Source organism: Silurus meridionalis, chromosome 3 (assembly GCF_014805685.1).
Source record: "Silurus meridionalis isolate SWU-2019-XX chromosome 3, ASM1480568v1, whole genome shotgun sequence".
In the NCBI taxonomy this organism is placed as follows: domain Eukaryota; kingdom Metazoa; phylum Chordata; class Actinopteri; order Siluriformes; family Siluridae; genus Silurus; species Silurus meridionalis.
This window is the reverse complement of record NC_060886.1, coordinates 10,099,058-10,124,252: the sequence shown is the minus strand read 5'-3', so window position 1 is coordinate 10,124,252 and position 25,195 is coordinate 10,099,058. Positions and strand designations below refer to the sequence as shown.

The following is a 25,195-nucleotide window of genomic DNA, read 5'->3' as shown; positions in this document are numbered from 1 at the left end:
GAAAAAAGTCCCCTGCAGCTGCAACTGCAATCCTGCTGGATTGATTCTTTCTAATGCTTTCTGTCTGAACTGTTCTTTTTCTTACATATTCAAATTTAATTTATCATTGGGCATGTTTTATGTGTTTGCTTTTAATTTGTACTCTTTTATAATTGTATATTTAGTAAAGATCAATTAATAATGTCATGAAGCTTAAATGGAATATATACAGTAAAAGCAAGAATAATTTAGCTAACAATGTTAATGACAAAATTGACTTACCATATTACATTTTCAACTGATTAATTGATACAGGTTTGATATTATTATTATTATTACTACATTTAACCATTGTACAAATGTATTATTTTGTATCTCTGTTGTTTGCAGTTATATAATAATGATTATATATATATATATATATATATATATATATATATATATATATATATATATATATATATATATATATATATATGTGTGTGTGTGTGTGTGTGTGTGTGTGTGTGTGTGTGTAATTATTCGTATTACAATATTATGGTATTCTTAAATAAATTCGTTATACACTTAATATTTGCGGTCATTTGAGCTGTGACTTAGACTACTCGTTTATCTGTAATCGTGTTACATTTCTAGATATAATTTAATTGCACAGATATTGTTTGTTATTAATTTTTAATTAATTAATTAATTGATTAATTAATATTTTTTTCTATGTCTGTATTAAAGTACAGTTTCGTGTCCCAAATTTGTAATTACTTTCCCCAGCTATTATTCAATTAAGTCTTTTTTAGTTTTGTGTGAATTAATATTCTGGACAACATTATTGTCAGGAGCATGGAGAAAATACATTCCAAATAATAATAATAATAATAATAATAATAATTATTATTATTATTATTATTATTATTATTATTATTATTATCATCATCATCATCATCATCATCATCATCATCATTATCATTATTATCATTTTGCCCTGTTTAATGCCCTCAGAACAAATTATAGGGTCAGGTATATGGAACAAAGTTTTTGACTGAAAATGAAAAAGTGCAGTTAATATTAATGATTTTTTTTTTATTTAACTACAATTACAATTTCAGCACATTTCCCATTCATTTAACATACCATCGCAAATAAGTAAATAAATATCGTTTCACACTTTTATAAAAAATAAAAATGATCATTCTTTGTATCGGACAATGGCAACAGTAAAACAGGAGAAAATTAGAACAAATAAATGAAATAAAGAGGGAGGAGGAAATAAAGAGGAAAATGAAGGAAAGAGACAGATGAGTAGGTGCGATACGATTTCAGTCTCAGGTAAACGAATTCACCCCAAAACCTAATTATAAAAACTCTCATACTGTACAAACACTACATATTTACACGCTTATTTACACGCTTAAGGTTTGGGTTATACTTCCCAAGTTTGTTTCTTGAAAGAGTCAGAATAGACTCAGAAATAAATGTACCCTGCTGTATAACCTACTCCAGCTACCGTGTTAGGGGGGAATAAATCTATGTTAGTGTCACTGAGATGTCTTTCTAAAATGATCCAATTCACCCGCAATGTTTATTGGAGGCAAAGCCGATTATGGAACGAACAACTGAAGCGGTATCAAATCAGGAATCAGTCTTTAAGTGTCTTTCAATATAAAGTTTTCATATTGTTCCTCATGTTCAAAAAGTTGTTTGAGTCATTTGGAGTCGTTGGTCAGGCGCGGCATAACCGAGCTCATACTGGGCATATGAGGCGCGGGGACTTGGCACATGCTGCATGGGCACGGCATGCTCGCTCCCCAGTGCTGAAAGCTCGAGGTGAGAGGGCTCGCTCCGGGTGCCGGCGCCTTCAGGAGTCCGTGATGGGGTCTTACTGAAGCCACGGTCGAAAGGCCTGGTGCTGATAGAGAAGCGGCCGCGCTGGACACAGTTGGCGGGAGGAGCGCATGGTGAACCGGATGAGATGCGGCGGCAGCAGCAGCAGCAGCTGCTGCATGGCTGGAAAGTGGAGCTGTGGCGTGCGCCAGAGTGCCGCAGGCAGACGGGTGGAAGGTCGTGTGATGGCCACCGCTGCCTCCTCCGCCTCCACCGCCGTAGATCTCACTGACGAGCCGCTTCATCTCCTCGAGTGAGTTGCTCAGCATTAGGATGTAGTTGCGCGCCAGCAGCAGCGTGGCAATCTTGGAGAGTTTGCGCACCGAGGGCCCGTGCGCGTACGGCATGACCTCGCGCAGCCCATCCATGGCGATGTTCAGGTCGTGCATGCGTTTGCGCTCGCGGCTGTTGATCTTTAAGCGGATGGTCTGGAGCTCATTCTCGGACAGCAGCTTGCGGTCTTTCTTGGAGAACATCTTGAGGCCGAGATGGTTTTCGTCACCGCTCGAAAGGCCGCGCATGTCCGCGCTCATCTCCGGGGATGAGTCACTCTGCGTAGAAGAAACTGCGCCCGAGAAACCCGCCGATTTCTTCGCTGCAGATAGGAACATATCGTCTCCTTCTGGAGAAGACGGCCGACTGGACACTCTGCTCGTATCGGAGTCCATGTCTCAGGCCAACTCTAGATGTATTTATAAATCTGTATAGGCCAATGTCTAAGCGGAAATACAAAGTTGAAAAAAATGAGCACGATGCCTAATAATAAGCATCATTACACACCAACATCATGCAGCAAGACATTTTTGTTTATTTAGTGTAAACTAAAAAAATCTAAATTAAAATGCAATTATTAAACACGTCTAATTAACTGTTGCAAACAGAGATGCTCTTGAAACTGTAATTGCAATTTTATGCAATACAAACATCTGGGCACAAGACACAAACCCACCCAAAAAACATCAGATTAAATTATGTCCAAACTTTGGTGAAACTTTTTCCTAGCTGTATAAAAACTTACCGAAGACGGGTACAACGAGCGCGCTCCTGGCTTGGTTACTCCGGGTAAGTCGTGACGGCGTGTTTGGCCCGTGGGCAGAGTGACGCACGCGTTTTATAGAGCGGACCTGAGGGAAGTCAGCCGGGACGGTGTGTCTGCTCCTCACCGACTGCCCGTGCGCAACCAATCGGGTCTCCGGCGAAGCGCGGGGAGGGGAGGAGGCTCGCACGGGGCGGAGGGGGTGAGTCTGATGTCATTACAAAGAAACGAGAGGCTTCATTAACTAAATTAGACACACTTCGCATATGGCACCCCGGGAGCGCGCGGCTAGGTTTAGATTACCAACCATCAGCGCGACAGACTGCGGAGTCGGTCATTAAGAGGCGCTCGGACCATGCGCAAAAACCTCCCGGTGTGCAACAAAGCGTTTCCATCGGCGCAAAAACAAGTACTGCAGACACAAAAACAGGGATTAGACTTTAAAAGTTGGTTCTTTACAGGATCTAAGAGCAAAAGCAGGAGATACATCAGAGAAGGTGACAAATAGCAGATAGACTTTAAATACAATAACTACTATAAAAATACACAATCAAACCAGGAGACTGATATTGGATTTTAATTCATTTTTACGTAAGACTATGTAAGAACTATTAATTTTTAAACACACACACACACACACACACACACACACACACACACACACACACACACACACACACACACACACACACACACACACACACACCTGCAGCGCACAGTGAATGAGTCGCTTCTTGGTTTTACCCCGCGACCCCCCGCGACCCCCGGCTCCTGCCCAAGCCTCTGATTGGCGCGCGCGCCTCACTTTAGCCGTTGAAACGCATTGAGGACGTTAACAACCGAAGCGTGCAAAACTGTGAACCGTTATAATCCGTCAATTAACACAATATGGACAATATGGACAAGATGGACATGCGGCATGAGGACAGACACAAAGGGATAAAGTGCTCCTAATAATCTAACGAATATAAATAACTATACCACTACTACTTCACTGGTTTAATACTAGTAGTAGTATAGTAGTAGTAGTAGTAGCATTAGTAGTAATTGTAGAGGTAATAATAGTAATATTTGTAAAAAATAATTAAAATAGTGATGATTATGATTATACTTATACTGGTACTAGTACTAATACAACTACTACAAATACTAATACTAATGAGAGGTAGTAGCAGTTGTATAAGTATTATTTGTAATGTTTGGAATAATAATTTTAGTTATTATGATGATACTACTAGCAGTTATACTATTATTAGTACTAGTAGTAGTAGAAACCTATAGTTGTAGGAGCAATAATAATAATTGTAAAAGTTATTAAAATGATTACAATTATGATATTATTACTATTACTACTAGTAGTAGTAGTAGTAGTAGTAGTAATTGTTATAATAATAATAATAATAATAATAATAATAATAATAATAATAATAATTGTAATAATTTAAATTATAATTATGATGACAATTCTACTACTTATTAATAATAACAAAAATGATGATGATGATAATAATAATAATAATAATAATGGTGGTGGTGATGATGATAATGATGATGAAGATAACGATGGTGTTAAGATATGTGGTGTCCAGTGTCCAGTTAGTTTTAGTGTGAGTTATGAAGTATCAGTGTAAGTGTTTCCCTACTATAAATGTTATCACATGCCCACCAATGCAATAATTATTCATTAATCCTTTATAATTTTTAATGCTTTGCACTTCTGTCACTTGTAGTCTTCACATGCAAAATGCCAAAATATCTGTTAAAAGCACACAAGCACTTGAACTCATCATTCACTTGACTCTTTAACAAATCAGCATCAAATGTTAAAAAAAAAAAAGTCAGCAAAAAGAGACTAAAAAATAATCTTGGAGGAGATGGAAGGAAGCAAGCTGGATAGACAGAGCAGTCACAAGCTGCAAGTTGAAAAAGTTTCTGAGTTATGGAGCAGTGTCTCTCGCAGAGTCAGGTGCTCCTCTTGCGCAGGCGCTCAACAGGTCCTTGTTATTTCTAGACCTGAGGTCAGTATTATGATTGTTTTCACCACTGCAGAGCTTTTATCCTTCTGTTAGCATGTTTATGCACAATGATGAGCTTATGCTAATGACAATCGAGGGAAGTCATTGTCTAATCACAGTGCTGTTCATTATGAATTCCAGTAATCTTACTTTGTTAAATGAGGCTGAATTGTAATATAGGCCACGGCTGTCTGGATTAGAGTAACGAAGAGTTCGAACAACCGGAAAAAGCAGGCTGTTTGTCAGCCTGTGGTACTTATGATTATGGGAAAATGTCAGCCTGGGAGAAAATTCACTACATCAGACAATGCAACTGCCCTGGGAGCAATTACACACCAACGGGAAGTTCACCAACCCAGGCTGCTTCAGTACACTGTCTCTGTCTAATTAAGGACACAAACATTTCTTCTTGAAAAACTGGCTTCTAGTACAAACACTGTGTACAAATCTCACTATTCCTCACACTTAAATGATATACATAATATTGCATACATTTCAGGTTTTCTTTTACATTGTCAGACATTAATTTGACTTTTCCTTGTCTTGGGTGTGAGAGGACACATTTTTACCTTTGGTATATAACATTTCACATGAACTACTACTTTGAAAGCTTATTAAAGCTACACCTCATGTACTTTCCTAAATGTAAAATGCAAACCAAAAGAAACAAAATCTGTACCTATTGAATGGTACAGTCATGGAGACTGATAAATCTATGAGTGAATGTGTTATTGAGTGAATGAGTGAATGTGCTCTAAGCACAGTGTGATTTCTAATATGTAAAAAGGTCAAAAAAACAAATCTTTCAGTCTATTTTCTTTTTCATATAACTGATAAACTAAAGATTAACATTTGAAAATAAAATTCATAAAAACCTCCATTATAGTGGAAAAGTGGCACCAAACCGGTGCAATACATCCGAACTTCACAGTTCAGGTGCAGAAAATGGAAGAGTTAAAGACAGCAGGCATTAACACATACACTGCTAATCTAATCAAGCTATTTGTAGAGTTTGAGCTCATCCATTAAAACAGAACCAGAAACAGAGAGATACAGAAAAGTGAGAAACAGAGAGCTTTTGCCACCTGTAGGTTGATGAATGTGGGGTGTTGAGATGCTGCTTGAAATGAGTGTTAATTCTGAATTTTGGCTCAGTCATGCCCTCTTTTGTTTTAATCATGTTTATGAGATAATGGCACATGCATGTGTGTGTGTGTGTGTGTGTGTGTGAGAGAGAGAGAGAGAGAGAGAGAGAGAGAGAGAGAGAGAGAGAGAGAGAATCTATTTAAAAATGTTTAAATGTAGAAGAACTCAGTTTGAAAAGCAAAACCTACTTATAATCCCCTTCCGCACAAAACTCCAAAACTGAATGAGTGTGAATAGGTTTTGTGTGTGTGTGCGAGTGTGTGACCGAGAGTGCGCAATCAAGGAGAACCTTAACGATATTTGTATTAATTAATACAATTACATTATCCAATTCCAATCCTCTCCTGTATGTTCAGTATCTACATGTCTAGTGATGTCCATCACAATTAGTTATGTCTCTGTCACTCTCCCGTCTGGGTGGCAGTTGGCCCTGTGTTGTGGTGAATACCAATGGTGAGGAGGAGCATATGTGAGTCATTCTTAATCCTGCTAATCTTCCTCCAAATAAAAAGAAAGAAATTGAAGTAAAGGGGGAGGACACTGAGTGAACTTTCTCCCTCAGCCTACAGAAGACAAATACTGTCTATTTCTCACTCGGTGTGTTTGTTTGTCTCTTTTTTACTCTTACTTGGTAAAGTTCATAATCTCTTGCAAACAAACTGTGATATGGAACATTCGGCAACATGATCTCTCTCTCTCTCTCTCTCTCTCTCTCTCTCTCTCCCCCTCTCTTTCTCTCATTCTAGCCCCCCCCCACCACGACCACCGATCTGATAGGAGTGTGAGTTGTGGGGATTTTGTCCCTACAACAACCATTAGTAGGTAATTAAGTCTTAACGTAGCCTCCGCTCCCCTGGCTACTATTACACCCTGCTCAAATGGAGCGGCTTACAAGCTCCTTTACATGCCCGAACAAATTGAATAGGGCTCATTGGGCTCTGCCTATTATTCCTGCCACCCCATCTGGCTGCCAGGGGATAAAGGGGGGATTTGCGGGCCGTGGCGAGGGGTGTGAAGGGCGCGCGAGTTCTGGGCCGGTGTGGGGAGAGGGGGTCCGCTGAACGAGAGCTCCTTTTAGAAGGAAGGTGGCTACTTCTTTTCAAGAGAAAGCTGAGGGATTTGCTCTCACCAAATGTTACAAATGTTTCCACAACCTGCTCTCCTGATCCCACTGGGAGGAGGGTGTGTGTGTGTGTGTGTGTGTGTGTGGTGGAGATGTGGAGATGTGAATGTAACCATGTCTCACAGTAAAATCGTTTTGTTAATATATATCCTTACTAGGCTTTTACATCTCGATGCAAGATAAGTCCAGATCAATAGAACATATGCATTAAATCACATCATTAAAAATGGGGAGTTTGGAAATCTTTTGGCATTGATTCCAAATTTTGAAAAGGATCAACTGTTTTTTTCTATATCATGGTGACTTTAAGGACTTGCCTTTTAATATTAAAGTTGGACAAAGCATTTCAATATAGAAATATATGGTAAGAATGCACAGAGATAAAGGAGGAAAGCGAAAGGGATAGGATGAAAGCAAATTCTACACTGTCTTCCATCCATTAGCATACAAGAAAAGAGAAAATTCCACCACTCCCCCTCCTCACACAGACACACACACACACTCTCTCTCGTAATGTCTAACGAGGGGGCTGGCAGCTTTATGCTTTCCTTTTAACACACACACACACACACACACACACACACACACACACACACACACACACACACACACACAAACAGAAGCAGAAGCAGCAGGTTGTAGTTTTATGTTTTGGGTATGCTGCCCTCTGTGTCCCCCTCAGTACTGTCTGTTCTAGTATCCTATAGGAACTGTGCATCCAACTCCAACTCACTCTGTATGTCAATGACAGGTCAACAGTTCCCTTTAACAAAATCACTTCTACTTGTGCTAGAAATAGTGCTGTTAAAGGTAAAATAATAATTTATACCACAGAGTATATATACAGTATATATATATATATATATATATATATATATATATATATATATATATATATATATATAAAATGTCAATCAAATAAATATTTAATCACAATTAATTGCATGATTGTCACGAGTTAACTTAATCGAACATTTCTATCTGTTTTGATTAATATTTTTAAAGTTTTTAATACTCTAATCAACATGCGCATTTACAAATATGGATTTTTTTATGCGAATGTATGTTTATTTTTAGTGAAACCAAACTCAACATTGAGCATAAAGAAAAAATATTCTTGTTTTAAAGTAATAATGATGTTTTCAATTATGTAAATTATAAGGACACCAAAAAGAACTTTTGCTGTTTTCACACGGAAGCTTTTAATTGCCAGATGTGTGCATCATGGCTGATTTTGGTGCTTGATTTGAGACTTGCCACATCAGAAAAACAAATTATATATATATTTTTTTTATGTATTATTATTATTTTTTCATATATCTTAGTAAATAAAGGATGTCTTAAATAGAATAGTTGGTTTGAAGGTTTTAATTTCATGTCTTTAATATTTATTTATTTATATTTTACATTTTAACAGAAATTCATGCTGCATTAATTATGTGTTGATAAAATTTGTGCTGTTAAAATGAATTTACGTTAATGTGTTATTAACACATTACTTTTGAGGTCTCAAAAAAGTTGGGACGGCCATATTTACCTTTTCTGTGACATTATTTTCAAAATTAAGATTTACAAATCATTGCATACAGTTTTATTTACATTTTGCTCAGAATCCCAACTTTTTTGGAATTAGCAAAACCTACAACGATGGAAGCTCCTCTGTTTTGAAATAGCAAAAGCAATAATAGAATAAAACCTCAATAAGACGTTAGTGATTATTCTTCATTGCGCTTTGCTAATATGAATATGAATCATAATCTCCCACTGTTATGGCCCCTCTTCCACCTGTTACATTCCCGCTCTCCTCCAGCTTCTGGTTCACACACACACACACACACACACACACACACACACACACACACACACACACACCCTTTAACCAGACAGATGGGCTGCAGCCCCATCCAACGTTTTATCCAGCAGTCAAGAGATGGAGCAATATTGGGGCTCGGACAAAAGAAAGAGGTGAATAGGAAGGCGTGTGTATGCTGTGTCCAGTCCAAGTGGCTCTTAGGTCTTTGTTCTCACCCCATTTCTCTGGGTTTACATGTTTCTGGACACTCTGGTAAGTGGTATTCCACTGTCACCCATCTGCACAGATGTTCCAAATTTATAGGCACTCGCAGGCTCACGAGGCTTAGGACCTCATGAGCATTCTCACACGTCTACAGTAGATGATACTGACAATGTCTCTTGTGTTTTTACCTTGAAGAGATTTTCATGTACGATTTCTAACTTCTAAGTACATTGTCAAGTACCTGTATGTTATCAGAGCATTTTAGCTATTGAAAATGTTTTCACTTTACTACATTTTAATATAATGTCTTACTTTTTTAAGTAAGTGTCTTACTGTGTGTCTGTGACTATGAGAAATATGTGATGCACAGAAGAATGGGACATTGAATTGATTGAAAAATTACTAAAACATACTTCTATGTTTAATACTTTAGTACATTGATTTTTTTAATTAAAATTTGATGGAATAATATTAAAGAAGCAGATTTGTACTTTTACTGAGGTACCACTATTTGTTTCTACGAATGTAATGTCGTCCTTATAAATCTAACTTTGTTGTGTTTTAGTATTTGGTTTGGCTTGTTAAGCTAGATGAGAAATGTGGATTGTATAAGAAAATCGCTGGCCACAAAGTGAGCCTTAGTCCAGGTAAAAACTCAAGCATGGACCAATTTCAGTTAAACAAAATTCCAACCTAAACCATGTGCAGAAAGTGATGGACAACATTTTTGTAGATATGAGCTGCTAAACTGACATGCAAGGACAAAGATCCAGTTCAGTGGAAATTAAAAACAAACAAAAAAAGAAAATAAATATTGAATTAATATCATACACCTGAAGCAATAAATAAGCGCCATGCATTCCACAAGCTACAGTACATTAAAAATATGTGTGACTGTAAAGTTATTCATTAAATAAATAGCAACCCAACTCAACCTTTCAAATAATTTCTTAACTTCTTTTAATGGGCTGATCCTTGCAATGAGGTTATTACACAAATCAGAGGCTCTTTCAGGAACCGTGTCATTCTCATTCAGGAAAGTCTATGAACTTTGTAGTTTTCATTCAGGATAGTTTCTGAATTGTGTAGGTTGTCAAAAGATTAAAACACTCAGGAACTCTCGGAAATGTTTCTATACCACATGGCCTGCTCATTAGAGGTTTTGTGAGTTTGCTTCGTAATAAAGGTCTGTTGTGCTCTACATTGAAAATCCAGTGAAACTCATAGAGTAGCCGCCTGAACAGATCACCGCTCTTTCTTTTCTTACAGGTGTCTTATGCGTAAACACACTGCTCAACTGGAGACATTCAGAATCTTGTGAAAGAAGTAGGATAAAAGGGGTGTAGAGAGTGAGTGTGTGTGTATGTGTGTGTCACCATGTGTATCACTGCAGGGGAATGCCGATTGGGCTTTTTCTCTTCTTTGACGGCAGCCCTCATTCAATTCTTTTGCAATTACGTTGTCATCAAGCCATTTGGCTGCTGATGCCTCCAAAGAGCGGTGCAAGAAAAGACCTTGCTGATTGAATTAAAGCAACACCAATTCAGCCCTGCTGAGAGCCAGCCAAAGAGGGGGCCTTAGAGAGAGAGATGGAAGGAGAGAGCAAGAGATAAATGAAAGGTGCGAAATGAGAATAAAATGCACAGCATGCACTGGTGTATGTATCGGCATGTGTAGGTAGTGCATATGTGGTCACCATGCACAGATGCATAGGTATGCATGCATAAAGTGGATACTGTTGTCTGTGTGTGTGTGTGTGTGTGTGTGTGTGTGTGAGCGCTAGGAGTGGCGGAGCCCGTTTGTCACCGTGAATAGGCTCAGGGTGGTTCACATCATTGGGGCATTGAAGGCGTCTCCTCCCCTGTTGTAAAACAAGGCTATGAGTCGCATGGGGACACAGGAGGCATTGTGCTTGCTCCAGCAGCCAGCGTACCACCCAGAGTGTTCCTCAAAAACTCCACCCAACTCCTTCTGACCCTCACAGGCCAGGAACCAGTCTGACTGTCTACTTGAGAGTGGTAGTCTGGCAAGAAATTGAAATAATATGGGGTGAAAAAACAGTACTCCCTAAAACCTCTGTGTGTGAAAAAGTTTGTGTGTGTGTGTAAGAGAGAGATGAAAATGTGGGATGATGCTTTGGCTTGGAGGAGGGGAGGAGGCGTTCCCGAGAGTTTCCCCTAACATGATAGGTTAATAGGATGATTGATGGCTGTAGCACAGAAGACAAAACGAAAGGAGGTGATAAAACCAGAGAAGAGAAAAAGAAAAGAATGGAAAGGGGGTAAAGCAGGGCTTGTATCTGGGATATGGATGTGTGTGTGTGTGTATGTGTGTGTGGGAATATTTACTACCATGCAAGAGAAGGAGGGACAGAGATGTTGTTAATTAGCAGGGAGGCTTCTGGACTCTAAGGACATGGTGTGTGTGTATGTGTGTGGACATGATGAGTGTGAGGGGGACAGGATATTAGGGTGAGAATGGGGCAATCTTGACCACCAAAGATGCCACACACATACACACACTCTGTTCTTCCCCCTTTATTAGAGCCCCTATCCATTGCACAATGAAATAAATAAATATTGTGTCCTTTCAGCACAAGCAAATAATTTACTGCCTTCTTCGGTCCTGCATGCCTGAATTTGATCACGGACACACACACACACACACACACACACACACACACACACACCCTCTCAAGCTGAAGAGAGCAGGTTTGTGTTTTTTTAAGAAGCCCTCGTCTCCTGAAGTACCTTTAAGAGGATGGACAAACACAAACTACACACACAGAAACTGTTGGTCTTTGAATTCTCCCTCCTTATATATTTTAGGAGGAAGTAATTCTGATTGTGTATAAAAACAATCTATATGGTTTGTGTTGTATATATATATTTAATTAGATAATTAAATGGAAAGGAAAAAAAAAACATCTGAAACTGTATAATGTCTCTAATATAAATATTACTGTTGATTTGAGCAGGACAGGACGATATATCGGTGCTGCTGCCTTTGTAGCTCTTTAGTAGTTTTATTTCCATTGTTTTTAATACCTGAAATTATATATCCTTGTTATTAATAAAGTCCCACAATTGAAATATATACACTGAATCTTTTTCTGGAATCTCTAACTTGGTTGGAGACAATTTTATATGGATCCTGGTGCCCTCCTACATGCCAAATTGTTTTGTATTCTTAGGTCTGTGTATGTGGACTTTTCTCTTTCATTCATTTCATAGCCTTTTTTTTAAGGTTCAAATCTTCTGACTCTGATGGTCACCAAACACAGATTAGTTTTTTCTTCCACAATATTTTCTGCATTAACGTGTGTAAATCTGGGTTTATTATTTTGACTATGACAGGGAGAGGAGCATTCAGGTAATTTATGATGCCATAAATCTTCACTCTAAGACCACCAGGATCTACAGTTTTCAAAGAATCAACAGTCCACTCCCAGATTCTCCAGGAGGTATTAGTGCTGTTTCTTGTTTGTGGGAATTTTTGGACGAATTTGTTAATGGTGTCATTACCCAAAAAATCTGAGCTAAACACACAGCTTTTCCAAAGTACAGATGCTGCATGTTATGGGTCACTTTCAGGATGAAATCCATCTTTGCTTTGTGCATTTCTTTTTCAACCTTTATTAAATATATTAAATTTTGAGTGTGAAATAGCAAAAAATAAAAATATATATAAAATGGTTGGGTAGCGGTAGCTCAGTGGTTAAACTGCTGGACTTCTGATCAGACGGTCATGTGTTCAAATCCCACCATCACTGAGCTGCCACTGCTGGGCTCTTAAGCAGGGCCTGCTCAGTGATATGAATGAGATACCTGTAAGCTGCTCTGGATAAAAGCATCTGCCGAATGCTGTGAATGTAAAAATATGAAATAGCCAGACTTCCCTCGACACTCTGAATCATCCTTCCCAAGAGTCTCAAGATATTCTTCCTGGCACAGACATTTCAAAATGTTATCAGGCTCCTGAAGATGCTTAATTTTTTTTTAATGATCAGGATTGTTGAAAAAGAAACAATAATCAATCGTATGTCTTCACCACTGTAATATAATTATATAATAGGCACATTTAAGTAGTCTATTTAATAGTATTTGGTGTCACGCCATCTCTTTTTTCCATGTGACAATACAACGAATTGCACTATATTGCAGATATATTCCATCATCCAAACCGAAGTGCAACATACTTTTAGAACAATAGCTAGTTAGTTAGAATTCCCATCAGGTGTCTTATTTGATGCAACTTTGTTTTGTTTTTATTTTGCTCTGTTCTTCTTCAGCACCCCATCTGTTCTCCTTGGCACACAGAGCAGACATTCACCTTGAGAGAGAGAGAGAGAGAGAGAGAGAGAGAGAGAGATGCCTCCAGTGGGGTTATGCCAGCATCTGATAAACAAAGACCCTGCAGCTGAGAGCAGCACACTGCAGCACTGTGGAGGGAAACACGAGCAGAGAAAGAAGGGATGGACAGAGAAAGAGAACGAACGAGCAAGAGAGAGAGAGAGAGAGAGAGAGAGAGATGAGAGGAGAACAAGTTTAAATCAGATGTGCTGTTAAACACAGACAATTTAAAGAAGCTGATGTATACTGAAAAGAGACACATACAGCCCTGCTACCAGCTGCACAAGGTGGTGTGAAGAGAAAGAGAGCGAAAGAAAGATGGAGAAATGATTAGCTAACATTATTGGCGGGTGGAAATCCAGATTGAGAAAATCTTTATGAACATGCAGCAACAGGACTGTGTGGCAGTGACTGTTTAATATCTCTCTCTCTCTCTCTCTCTCTCTGTCTCAGACACACAAATACACAAACAAAACACACATGCGCACACAGGAGGTACGGGAACTAATTTCTAATATAAAGGAAACTTTTTTCTTAGAGGTGATAGTAAAAGTCAGTTGAAAAATAATAAGTACAAAAAAATACACCCATACAAACACATGCACAAACCCCTACCAGACAGTGTTCAAGCTGGTACACACACACACACACACACACACACACACACACACACACACACACACAGACACAGACACACACACACAGAGATCCAAACAGTTTAGCAAGTTAACACCCAAGGTTGAGTGCTTGCTTGTTTAACTGGCAGGTGGTAATGAGGACACTGTGTGTCACAGTGTGTATGTGTGTAACTTTGTGTGTGTGTGAGAGAGCATGTTTAGCAAGTAGTTGGTAATGAGGGGACTGTGTGTGCATTTAGACCTGTAATGAGGTGTGAGGGAGAAGTGCGAAAGACTTTATAGGCAGTAATTACTGAGTTTGGCACACTGGTGTGTGCGTGCGTGTGTGTGTGTGTGTGCACTTGCCACAGTTCATAAGCACCTCATAAAAATAAATTCATCAGCTTTAGTTTAGAATTTGTGCAAGACACAGCTCTCATGGTTGGGAATGATGAAAATACACCTGACCACCCATGCACTATGATAAAAGAACGGCGCACATTGTCAAAGAGCACTATGTCAAATGTCTGCGTGGTTCAACTGCAGCCAACTAACCAACTTAAATTCATGTCTCCAGTAGGACGTCAACACATCACAAACACAATAGCTAACAGCTAGTTTTGAAGAATGTGTATTGTGTTTTTGTGTATCTTGTCATGTTAAAAGGTGGCAGTCATCTAAAAAATACAAAATGGTGAAAAAAGCAGGTAACCACCACACATACACCATAGACCAATAAACCAATCAGGCATAACATTATCACATTATAACATTATAAAGTGCATTGCTGATCTCTACCATGGCATCTGTTAGTGGGTGAGGCAGCAAGTAAACATTTTGTCCTCAAAGTTGATGTGGTACAAGCAGGAAAAATGGGCAAGCATAAGGATTTGAGCGAGTCTAAAAAAGAGCCAAACTAGACAACTGGGTCAGAGCATCTCCAAAACTGCAGCTGGTCCTAGTCTGCAGTGGTCAGTATTTTACATTTACATTTGCTGCATTTAGCAGACGTCCTTATCCAGAGCGACGTACAAAAGTGCTTTGAGTCTCTAGTAATGAATAAATCTTCACTGGTACACAAGATTACAAACTTAATATAAATATAACTCATGAATTCTACAAAGCAAACTTGGAAAGTGCTAATTTAAGTGTTTTAGGAAGAGGTAGGTCTTCAATCGTCGCTTGAAGATAGTCAGGGACTCCGCTGTGCGGACATCTAGGGTCGGTGCCAGAACAGAGAAGAGCCTTGAAGTATACTTACCTCTTATTCTGAGAGAAGGTGGTACCAGTCGAGCAGTGCTGGAGGATCTCAGACAGCGTGGTGCAGTGCGAGATGTATCTATCAAAAGTCAGGGTCAGGGCCAAGACTCATTGAGGCTGGTCTTGTCCGATCCAACAGATGAGCTACTGTAGCTCAAATTGCTGAAGAAGTTAATGCTGTTAATGCTTGCTGGGTCATGACTGTCAGGCAGGTGGTTATAATGTTATACTTGAACGGTGGCTTTAATGTAATGCCTGGTTGATGTATACTTTGCTATGAATAGCAATATTATGAGATCATATTCATATGCATAGTAGCGGATTTTGACACCATATTAAGTGTGTCCATTTGTGGTTTGGGATAAAGCCAAACAAACTAGCCTGTTACATTCAAGTGATGATTGGTTGCTATTAAGAGGCCTAAGGTGTGCCAAAGAACATTCCCTAAACTATTACACCACCTCCATCAGCTTAGACTGTTGACACACGGCAGGTTGGGTCCATGGATTAATTTATTAGTGCCAAATTCTGACCATACCATCAGTGTGACTCAGTTCGCCTCTTTCTGTCCGTTTTAACCACTCTGGCTATTTTCTGCTGACTTCTCAGATCAGCAAAGGCATTTCTATCCGCAAACCTGCCTATAACTGGATGATTCTTCATTATTGCATCATTCTGAGTAAAACACACACACACTGTTTTGTGTGAAAATCCAACAAAATCCGTAGTTATAGAAATCCTCAACTATCTTATCTGGCACCAACAAAAATCATGCCACGGTCTGAAAGTTTCCATTTTGATGGTCGATGTAAACATCACCTGAAGCTGCTGGCCTGTATCTTCATGATTTTATGCACAAATGGCCGATTACATATTTGCGTGAATGAGTAAAAATAAAAACACCCTTAAGGTCAGTAGCTAGAGGCTATGCTAATATTTATTACTATATGGTGAAAACCTTTGTCACAAAAGAATGTATTACTTTTTCCAAATGGCATGCAACTCTGATACCCATTGATTTGAGTGCACATTTCCAATAGAGATCACTTTTTATCTTATTTTAGCATCACAGACGAAAAGAAAGAAGGGGGTCACATGTCACAGCATCACTGCAATGCCCTTACAAGCGCACTCTGACCCCAGTCTAACCCGGTTACGACCTCTCCGGGATGCCCTGAGTTTGGGGAAGTCCTCTGAGTGACCTCATCAATTAGGAAATCGATGAGCTCCACAGTCAGGTCCCGCATCCTCCATCACTCTCGCTTTCTCTTCATCCTTTGTCTCTCTCTCTCTGCTCTCTCTGCCTAGCTTGCCTGTACACTCCTCAGCCAGACAAGTGTCTCTTTTCGCCACACACTCTCTCTGACACATTCTGCACCCCTTCACCTCTGATAACCTACACTTGCCCCCTTCATACTTCCTCTATGGGTTCATCATTATCCATCCTCACACTCTAGTTGTCTCTTACACCACACACTCACACACAATACCTGTAAAAGTGCAGTAAGTGAGTTAGTGTTTTTAAAATAACTTTCGGACTCTGAAACGTTCTTGCAGAGCACAACAACTGTACGTATACTGCAATAATTAATGCAAAAGGATTTGAAATAAATAAAGATATTATCCATGAAAAAAAAAAATACTACATCTAATAAAAGTACATTTAATTAGTTTAAAATTAGAGGAAAAAAAAGGGTTTCACACAGATATATTGAAATGTTGGGAGTATGAGAGGGAACACAATAAGGGGAAAATAGCTGTCAAGAGATGATAAATAAAAAGAAAGAAAAAAAATGTTTTTTAGCCTATTTTCAAATTTATTGTTATAATTATTGCACTTGAACATTATTTAGGTTTAAGATGCACACTTTGTCCAGTGGAATCTTTAGAGTAAATCTATATTTAAATGATATTTGACTAGTAGAGGCAGAAACAGAAAAGTGAAACAGATCATGTCATGTGATCATGTATGTGAGGAAAATGTCATCCTCACAAACAAGAAGAAATGCAACAGGGAAAAAAAGATTTGCAAAAATGAACTTAGACATGACCAAAAAACATAGCCAGCATGTCTTAAGAACTCTGATGAATATGGAAATCCTGATGGTGGTCCACTCTCCAGGGGACCCCCTTCGCCCATCCCTCCCTCCTTATCCAAGGAATGAAGGAATGGGCAGCAGCAGGGAGGCTTACTGGCTTCAAGGCTTCAGCCCCTGGATGATAATCCCAGTGTCCAAAAACTGAGAGAACGAGAAAAGGAGCATAATCCTATTGTGTTTCTGTCTCACATATGTCACTTAACATGCTCTTTCCCCAACACAAGTCTATAGCCATCAATGCAACAGATTGGTCTCCTTCAAAAACAATAGGCCTTCTCTCTCTCTCTCTCTCTCTCTCTCTCTCAAACTCAGTATATCAGTCAGACCTGATAACATCCTTGCAGAAAGTTAGAATAACTTTTGCATCACAGTACAGTCCAACCATTTTTTTTTGCTTTTTTGCTTTCATTTCTTATGCCTTACAATTGGTTTGATGCTATACTAAAGGAAATCTAAGAAAGATTTAGGAAATTGTAATCAACATGGAAAAAAATATTAAAATCCACTCCCCCACATAGAAGTATACGTAAACAGCCCCTGCTGAGATGGAGTTATTATTTTTTTCAAATCAAGACCACCCTGACGCAGTGTGGGTGGCATAGAAAATGACGTGTGAGGATATGCTTCATGGGTATGAGTGTGTGTGCTGTTCAGGTTAAGATATACACCCCTCGCGCTTTTAGCTCATTGTATCAGAGAGGACCTGTTGGTGTCTGCCTCTGTCATTGAGTGTGTATGTTTATGGGCATATGGCTGATCCTCCTCCAATAGGTTCATGTAGGCAGAAAATTTGGCCATTCAAATGGTCATTCAGGCACCAAAAGGGGGACACAGATTACCATGTCATAACACAGAGGGAGGAGAAAGTGGGAGGGGCAGGACAGGGAGAGAAAGATAAAAAAAAAAAGACATTGAAAATTGGCATGTACTCATTCGATCAATTTAACGTTTTGCCAATGAACATGCATATGATGTGACCATTAGATTTTTTTAAAAATTTCCATTCTGTATAGCATGTAATGCTCTAATGTTTTTTGTTTATTACACAGTAATAAATCCACCATTATATGTGATGCCAGATTATCAAGTTGGCTTATGAAAATCCTCAATACTGGCTGTGTTATAAATATCCTAACATCTCTTTATAAAATATTCCTTTATTACCTGGCAAAAAGCATCATTATGGTCTTCTATTTGACACTAGTGACAAATAAGATAAACCTCATAAATAGATTTTTCTGCAAGTGTGTGAAAAGATTTAGATAAATGTGTCTGCCAAATAAATATACAGTTTATAACAATATAGTACATATGATACAGTTTATAACAATAAGTGTTGTTTAAGGTGGCAGGTTATGGTGGGAAAAATATTTGTGCAAATGCAAAATTTGCTGAGATTCTCAACTGCTTGTTCTATTGTGGCAGAGAAACCACAGTGGATTGTGACAACAGGAATAAATAATTATAGGTTCTGCCTTTCTTGGCACCTGTCATTCATTAAAGTCATTAAGTATAGTTTGGACATTTATTTTGAGTCCATATTAAGCCCTTGTTTTCCTGTAATTCAGCCCCCTCCTCTACTTTCTCCTTTCCTATCAAAAAGCATAGCATATTTGTGGTCATAAAGTCACAAAGTCCAGTTAAGATCAAAAACTTCCTCTTGTTAAGTGTCTACTCTGTGTCACTGTCCTAAACAAAACTCGAAGCAGTTTCCTGATCTAATTAGCTGGCCCCTGTCTCTTCTATTTCTTTCTCCAGACAGAGATCAGTTCCTTAACCTCGATCCTGTCTGTTAGCCTAGCTAAGTGCTGCCATTTCTGTCCACCCCAGTGCTGTTCCATTCATTTCAGCATGGCAGGCCTGCTGGGGTTCACCTTTTTTGTCAACTAAGGTGAAGAACCCTTCTCTTGCTCTCTTTTTGCCCATCACTGTCTTCCTGATCTCAAAATATATCTGACCCCCTTATTCTCAGGGTTTCATCCTGAATCCTTCCCCGGTGACAATGCAGCCATTAAAGCCCCATTGTCCTTTATTAATTAACGAGCGTGGTCGTCCTTCTCCACTCCTTCTTCAAGCACGTATTTGGGTAAACGCAGATTAGCATATTCATGAAGCAGCCAGCTTTGCGGCAAACGGACCGTCTCTGTTTTGGCCCTTGTCGTTTTGTCTCCTTCCGTACATAACCCCATTTGTCAGCGCCCTCGCAACCCCATTAGTGCTTCTGATCCCCACAATGCCATGAGAGGCAGACAGAAGAGCAATGTTACAGTTGCACACCCCACTGCTGCCATTTCACGCTTCACTGAGCACACAGGCACATTACCTGCCTCGCATTACACACACAGATTGCTGTGTCTATGTTACAAGTTTATTTGCACGCAGTAAACAATGCACGGCTACAGAGGGATCATGCCAAACGTCTAACGAGGCCTGACATGAGAACAGCTAAGCGAACATTCCCAGGCCCAAATGACGTCATGAAATGACTTATGACAATAATTCTCAGTGTGTCAGATATACAAGACATCTTCATATTCAATGCTTTATTAGTGTTCATTATAATTTGAAATGAAAATGCATCTATTATATTCACTTTTACATGAATAATACTGCTGAACCTGCACAATATGACCAAGAAACAAATAAGTGTGAAAAAGGTTTGTGTTAATTTCCTCAATCTTAATAAATGACACCAAGATATTATATTATGTAAAATTATTTACTCTTATGTAAAGACAACAGAAAGCTGGGGACCAATATTTTAACCTGAAGCTCACTTCGGTTTATTGACAGCAGAAATGAGGCATCAGCTAAAAGTAAGTATGAGATATGTGAGCTTTGGGGTGGGGGTTGTTTGGGGTGGTGCTGGGGTGGGTAGTAAGACTTCCTCCCAACAGGCAGCCTTATTAGTCTTTATTAGTCATGTCCATCACATGCAGTCTCGGTAATCTCTTAACATTTACCACTCCCGACGCATGCACGCACACACGCACACACACACACACACACACACACGCAGAAACAGTTTCTCTTAAACTCCATCTCCCAACCACACACATACACGCGCACGAACAGCCACTCAAACACTAGCACTCCCCACCAATTTGTAGCCTGCACAGGCACATTGTTTGTTTGGGCTTTGCGGTACAGGCTGCTTCGTTAGCTTGGCCTTTAACGAGCAGCTTAATTGAGCTGTCTATCGGGCCACCTGTCACCCCCTGCCTCATTAGCATACTAATGCACCGACATTGTGCTGCTGTGACAGGCATAAAGAGAAAGCGAGAGAGACACAGAGAGAGAGAGAGAGAGAGAGAGAGAGAGAGCAAAATGTTTTCAGCAAAAAAATACCAATTATTAGTTTCAGAGTTTGTCTCCTAAATAATTATAATATAAAATATTATTCACATCACTCAGTTAATACTGATAGTAAGAGCACCATAGAGAGTGGGGGCCATTGAGGGAGAGAGAGAGGAAGCAATATGTATTTTTTTAGCAAAAAAAAAAAAAAACTATTATTATTTCAAGAGTTTGTCTTCTTTTAAAGAATTCTAATATTAAATACTATTGGCATCACTCATTTAATATGGGTAGTAACAGCAGCATAGACAGTGAGGGACAGTGAGTGAGGGGGGGGTAGAGAGAGGTTGAGCTCAGTGCAGTGGGTTTTGTGAATAGTCAAATAGCTTAACAGGTATTGTAATGAGTGGTTTGGGGTATTCAGTTGTCTGCTACTAAAAATACTGGACTGTAAATGCAGAAAAAGGTGAGAGGCAACTCATATGTAAAGTTAAATTCGAAATAGGCTACGGTGGTATTTATATTTAATATAAAATAGTATTTTTAGAAGCTGCTTGATGCATAGCAAGGCAGACACACACGCACACCTGTGTGCATAACCAAACCATCCACTGCTGCTACATTGTACATCTCAACCTCTGAACCTTGACTCTGACCTTCATGGGCAAAGTCCCTGCCAGATGGAGTGCTGTCCTTCTCTGGCCAAAATGGTTATGAACTCTGACCTGAAACAGCCTGACCATTCATTCTGACAGCCAAACAGATCAGTCTGGGAGGGTGCACGCACACACACACACACACACACACACACACACACACACACACACACACACACACAGATTTATTGCCTTACTTTACTTTACTGAGGAGTTTTCAATCTTTTGCTTCTTAAACAGTATAATCGTTTGCAAATCTCATGCTGTGAGACTTTATTCAAATTTCATGTACCAACAAAGTAAGATAGCAATCAATATTTGTGCTCAGTCCAATAATTCATCATGGATTGTTCATTATTCACTAATTCAACAGCAAAAAAAAAAAAAAAAAAACAAGCGAAAAAAACCACCATCGCCTGCTTCATATCACTAGATATTCACATATCCGAAAGGTGAGTTCTATACGAGTGCGTGAGCTTGCGTAGGAGGGCCTTTGAGGTTGACATGCACTAATTTGACAGCAGAAAGCTGGCATGAGGAAACCCAAACACAAAAGAGGAGAGGCACCATGCTGGGTTTGCTCTGCTCTTTTCCAGTCCCAAAACTGGAGTCTGGGAACACAGTAAAAAAAAAAAAGGCAGGAAGTATGGGTACATAATAAATCCTTTTTTTTTTTTTTTTTTTAAAGCTTGGTCAATAAAGAAAGATAGTAATATAATGGGTCGAGTACTCTATGGCACTTCATGTTAAAGACTGGAGTTTAAAAAGTTTAAAGTTAAATAATCATTCAGGATGGTAATGTGACATAAAACTGGAGAGAATTTAAGGTCTTTTTTTTATTTACACCCCCAAACTAAATGAGCTGATATTTTAGTCAGTAGACTCTGGGTAGTCACACTTTTTATTAGTTAAGCTCTTTAAAAAAAAACAAAAAAACATCAAATTAGATTTAAATAGAAATTCTTTGTTTTTAAAAGAGTCAAATGCTATCCATCAGTTTTAAGGTCCTCAAAATATTTAAGTTTGTGTAAAATTCAAATGCAGCGGAGGAAAAGGCAACAGCGATTGGCATACACAAAGAAATAAAAAAAAGTAATGTATGAGATGAGAGGGGGTGCATAATACTGAAAAAGTCTTGACGAAGGGAAAGTCACATCCACACAGTGGACGCATTCAGCTTGTCCGATGAATAAGCTACACAAACAACCATATGCTAATCAACGCATCAACATGCCATTTACACGTCAAAATCACCCAAGTCTGTTCCTCTCTTTCTTTTATTCTATTCTTCTTGCCTCTTTCTTTTTCCCCCTTTTTTCCCCTCTGGCTAATTATCACGTGTCTTTCTCTTTGATAGTGAATCTCTTTCGTGAATTAGTACAATATTGCAGACCCCCCACCCACTCCCCCAAAGGCCCCGCTGCCCAAACTCCCTCAGAGCCGCGCTGCATTGGGCCACCTTGCGCACGTATTGGCCTCGAGTTTCTCTGTATAACACTTGTCACCAGCATGCATATGGAGATTGGAGCATCTATTTTAGCTGCTAATTCCCCCTCTCCTGCTTTCTTTACTCCAAAGGCCCCTCGCTGTGCGCCTCCCACCATCACATGCAGAGGATGCTGGGACATCATGCTGAGAGCAACACGACGTCCCACTATTGAGGCACATGGGAGGGGTGGTCAGGGGTCAGAGCAGGGGTACACTAGCAAATAGGACACATTTCCTTGGGCATATCAACCCCCTCACCTCCTGCCCCGCCCTCTCATCTATTTAGTTCCGAGGTTTGATAGTTTCAGCCTAACCCACTGACCAGCTGCCAATTGTGCACAGAACTGGAAACAGGAGTGCAAAGTGACTAACACTGTCAAATAAAGCACCATTGATTTTCCTATGTTCATTTCTTTTCAAAATTGCACGCTTCACTCTCTGACGTGACGACGAGCTGTGATTTTAGTGTGCTAGCACAATATTCTTGAGCTCAAAGTACAAATTCATTCTAACAATCAATTTAACTCCTTGTCAAAGAAACTACAAACTAGCCAAAAAACTTTTTTTTTATATACAAAGATGCTTTTTAGGTAAGTAACACGATGTCATGAGAAAAAATAGTCCTCTGTCTCCGCAGGCTGTGAGAGACGGCATCACTGTAGCAGGACAGACACTCAACAGTATAAGCCAATCAGAATAAGAATGAGGAATGTAAGCTTTCACACAAGGCCTAATCCACCAACCAGCGTGTCACAGGCCACTTCTGCACAAATGCATGAGGTTGAGGAGCGCTGTCTATGTGTCTGTGTGTGTGAGTAAGAGAGAGCAGAAGAGAAAAGAGAGAGAGAGAGAGAGAGAGAGAGAGAGAGAGAGAGAGAGACTGAGACTTTCATGCTCTTGACCCAGAGCGGCGTGCTGACTAATCCGCTGATCAGGATGCCAAGAGGTTTGTGGGGTTTGAGGCCTCAGGCTGGCCCCTGATTGACTGGTCCTCTCATATTAATGCGATGAGGCCTTAGCCTATTCACACTCCTGCCAGTGCATCCAGCCACTCACTCGACTAACACGCACAATTCATCTCAGCCAAAAGCTCCAAATACATATTGTTGACCAGGGCACCAGCAAACCACATATCCACATAAGAGTTGGACTAGTTCAAAAGAGTGGGAGAAAAAGAAAGCAGGTGTCTGGATAAAGCCTGTCAAAGGGCAGATGGTGTAACACTGCTAAGAGAAAGTAAGAAACCAGTAGTTGAGTGAGGAGGGCTAAGGTGTGTGTGTGTTTGCTGTGTCAGCTTGGCACACAAACACTTAGCACTTAGTCCCTGCGAGAGTGGCAGTAGGCCCTAAATCCCCTCGTTTTGTCCAAACAAATTGCGAAAAACCCAGGGTCTTGTTTGCTCTGGCCTCCTGCATGACTGTGGGAAGAGTGGATGTATAGATGGACACATTCTGCCTGGGAACAGGAAAAACCCAGAGCTGAGAGCAGGTCTTGTTCACAGTGTGAAATAACAGGCAGGAAAACTGCATCTGTCTGACGCTTAAACAAAACAGTGATGGAAAAAAAGGCATTACCTCTCTCTAGGAGAGCAGATCACCCTGCAGGAGGGAGAACGAACAAAACTACCCAAAGATGAAGTAAGAGCTTCAAACAAGCAGCTGAAATGAACAGAGAGATTGATATTTAATCCAGACTCAGTCCATCGTGGAGCCGCAACTTTTACGTCAAAGGTACCCTTATTATCAGCGCTCTTATCCTGGAGAACCATCAATAGGTTTGATGAATTAAGGTTTCGTTCTTACTATTAATAGTAAAGCAGGAGAACAACAAATTGTGTGTGAAAGTGTGTGTGTAAGGATTAAAGGGCATGCAACTTTGTTCCTACAAAGAATGCTCTAATAAGATGTGGATGGATAACCAGGAAATGAGTGTGTGAATGTGGGCAGACTCCACATCACTTTGGGGTGTGCGGTTCTTACAGCATGCCATATGATAACTGGCTCTGGTGTTGCTCTGAAGAACTAATCCTGTTACCTCAAACCCACCCACAATAGTCTCCACTTCTTTCCCCTTTTTTTTAAAAACTTTGCATCACTGCTTTTCTTTTCACATCTTCACATGTCCAGTTGTTATATTGAAAGGTCCTTTTATGTGTCAGTGGCCACTTAAGCAAATGGAAATTAGTCTTGATTTAGGGGTCTTTAGATCACTGAACTGAACCGAACTTACTCA

General features: G+C 39.6%; 1 protein-coding gene across 1 annotated transcript; it reads right to left on the bottom strand.

Moving 5' to 3' along the window:
- Positions 1-1,035: 1,035 nt before the first annotated feature.
- On the bottom strand, positions 1,036-4,146 carry olig2 (oligodendrocyte lineage transcription factor 2). Its single transcript, XM_046845706.1, has 3 exons — positions 3,201-4,146; positions 2,876-3,101; positions 1,036-2,573 (listed from the first exon to the last, which is right to left on the bottom strand). The coding sequence occupies exon 3, from the start codon at positions 2,523-2,525 to the stop codon at positions 1,680-1,682; it is 846 nt and encodes a 281-aa protein (XP_046701662.1). The 5' UTR covers positions 2,526-2,573; positions 2,876-3,101; positions 3,201-4,146; the 3' UTR covers positions 1,036-1,679.
- Positions 4,147-25,195: the final 21,049 nt, after the last annotated feature.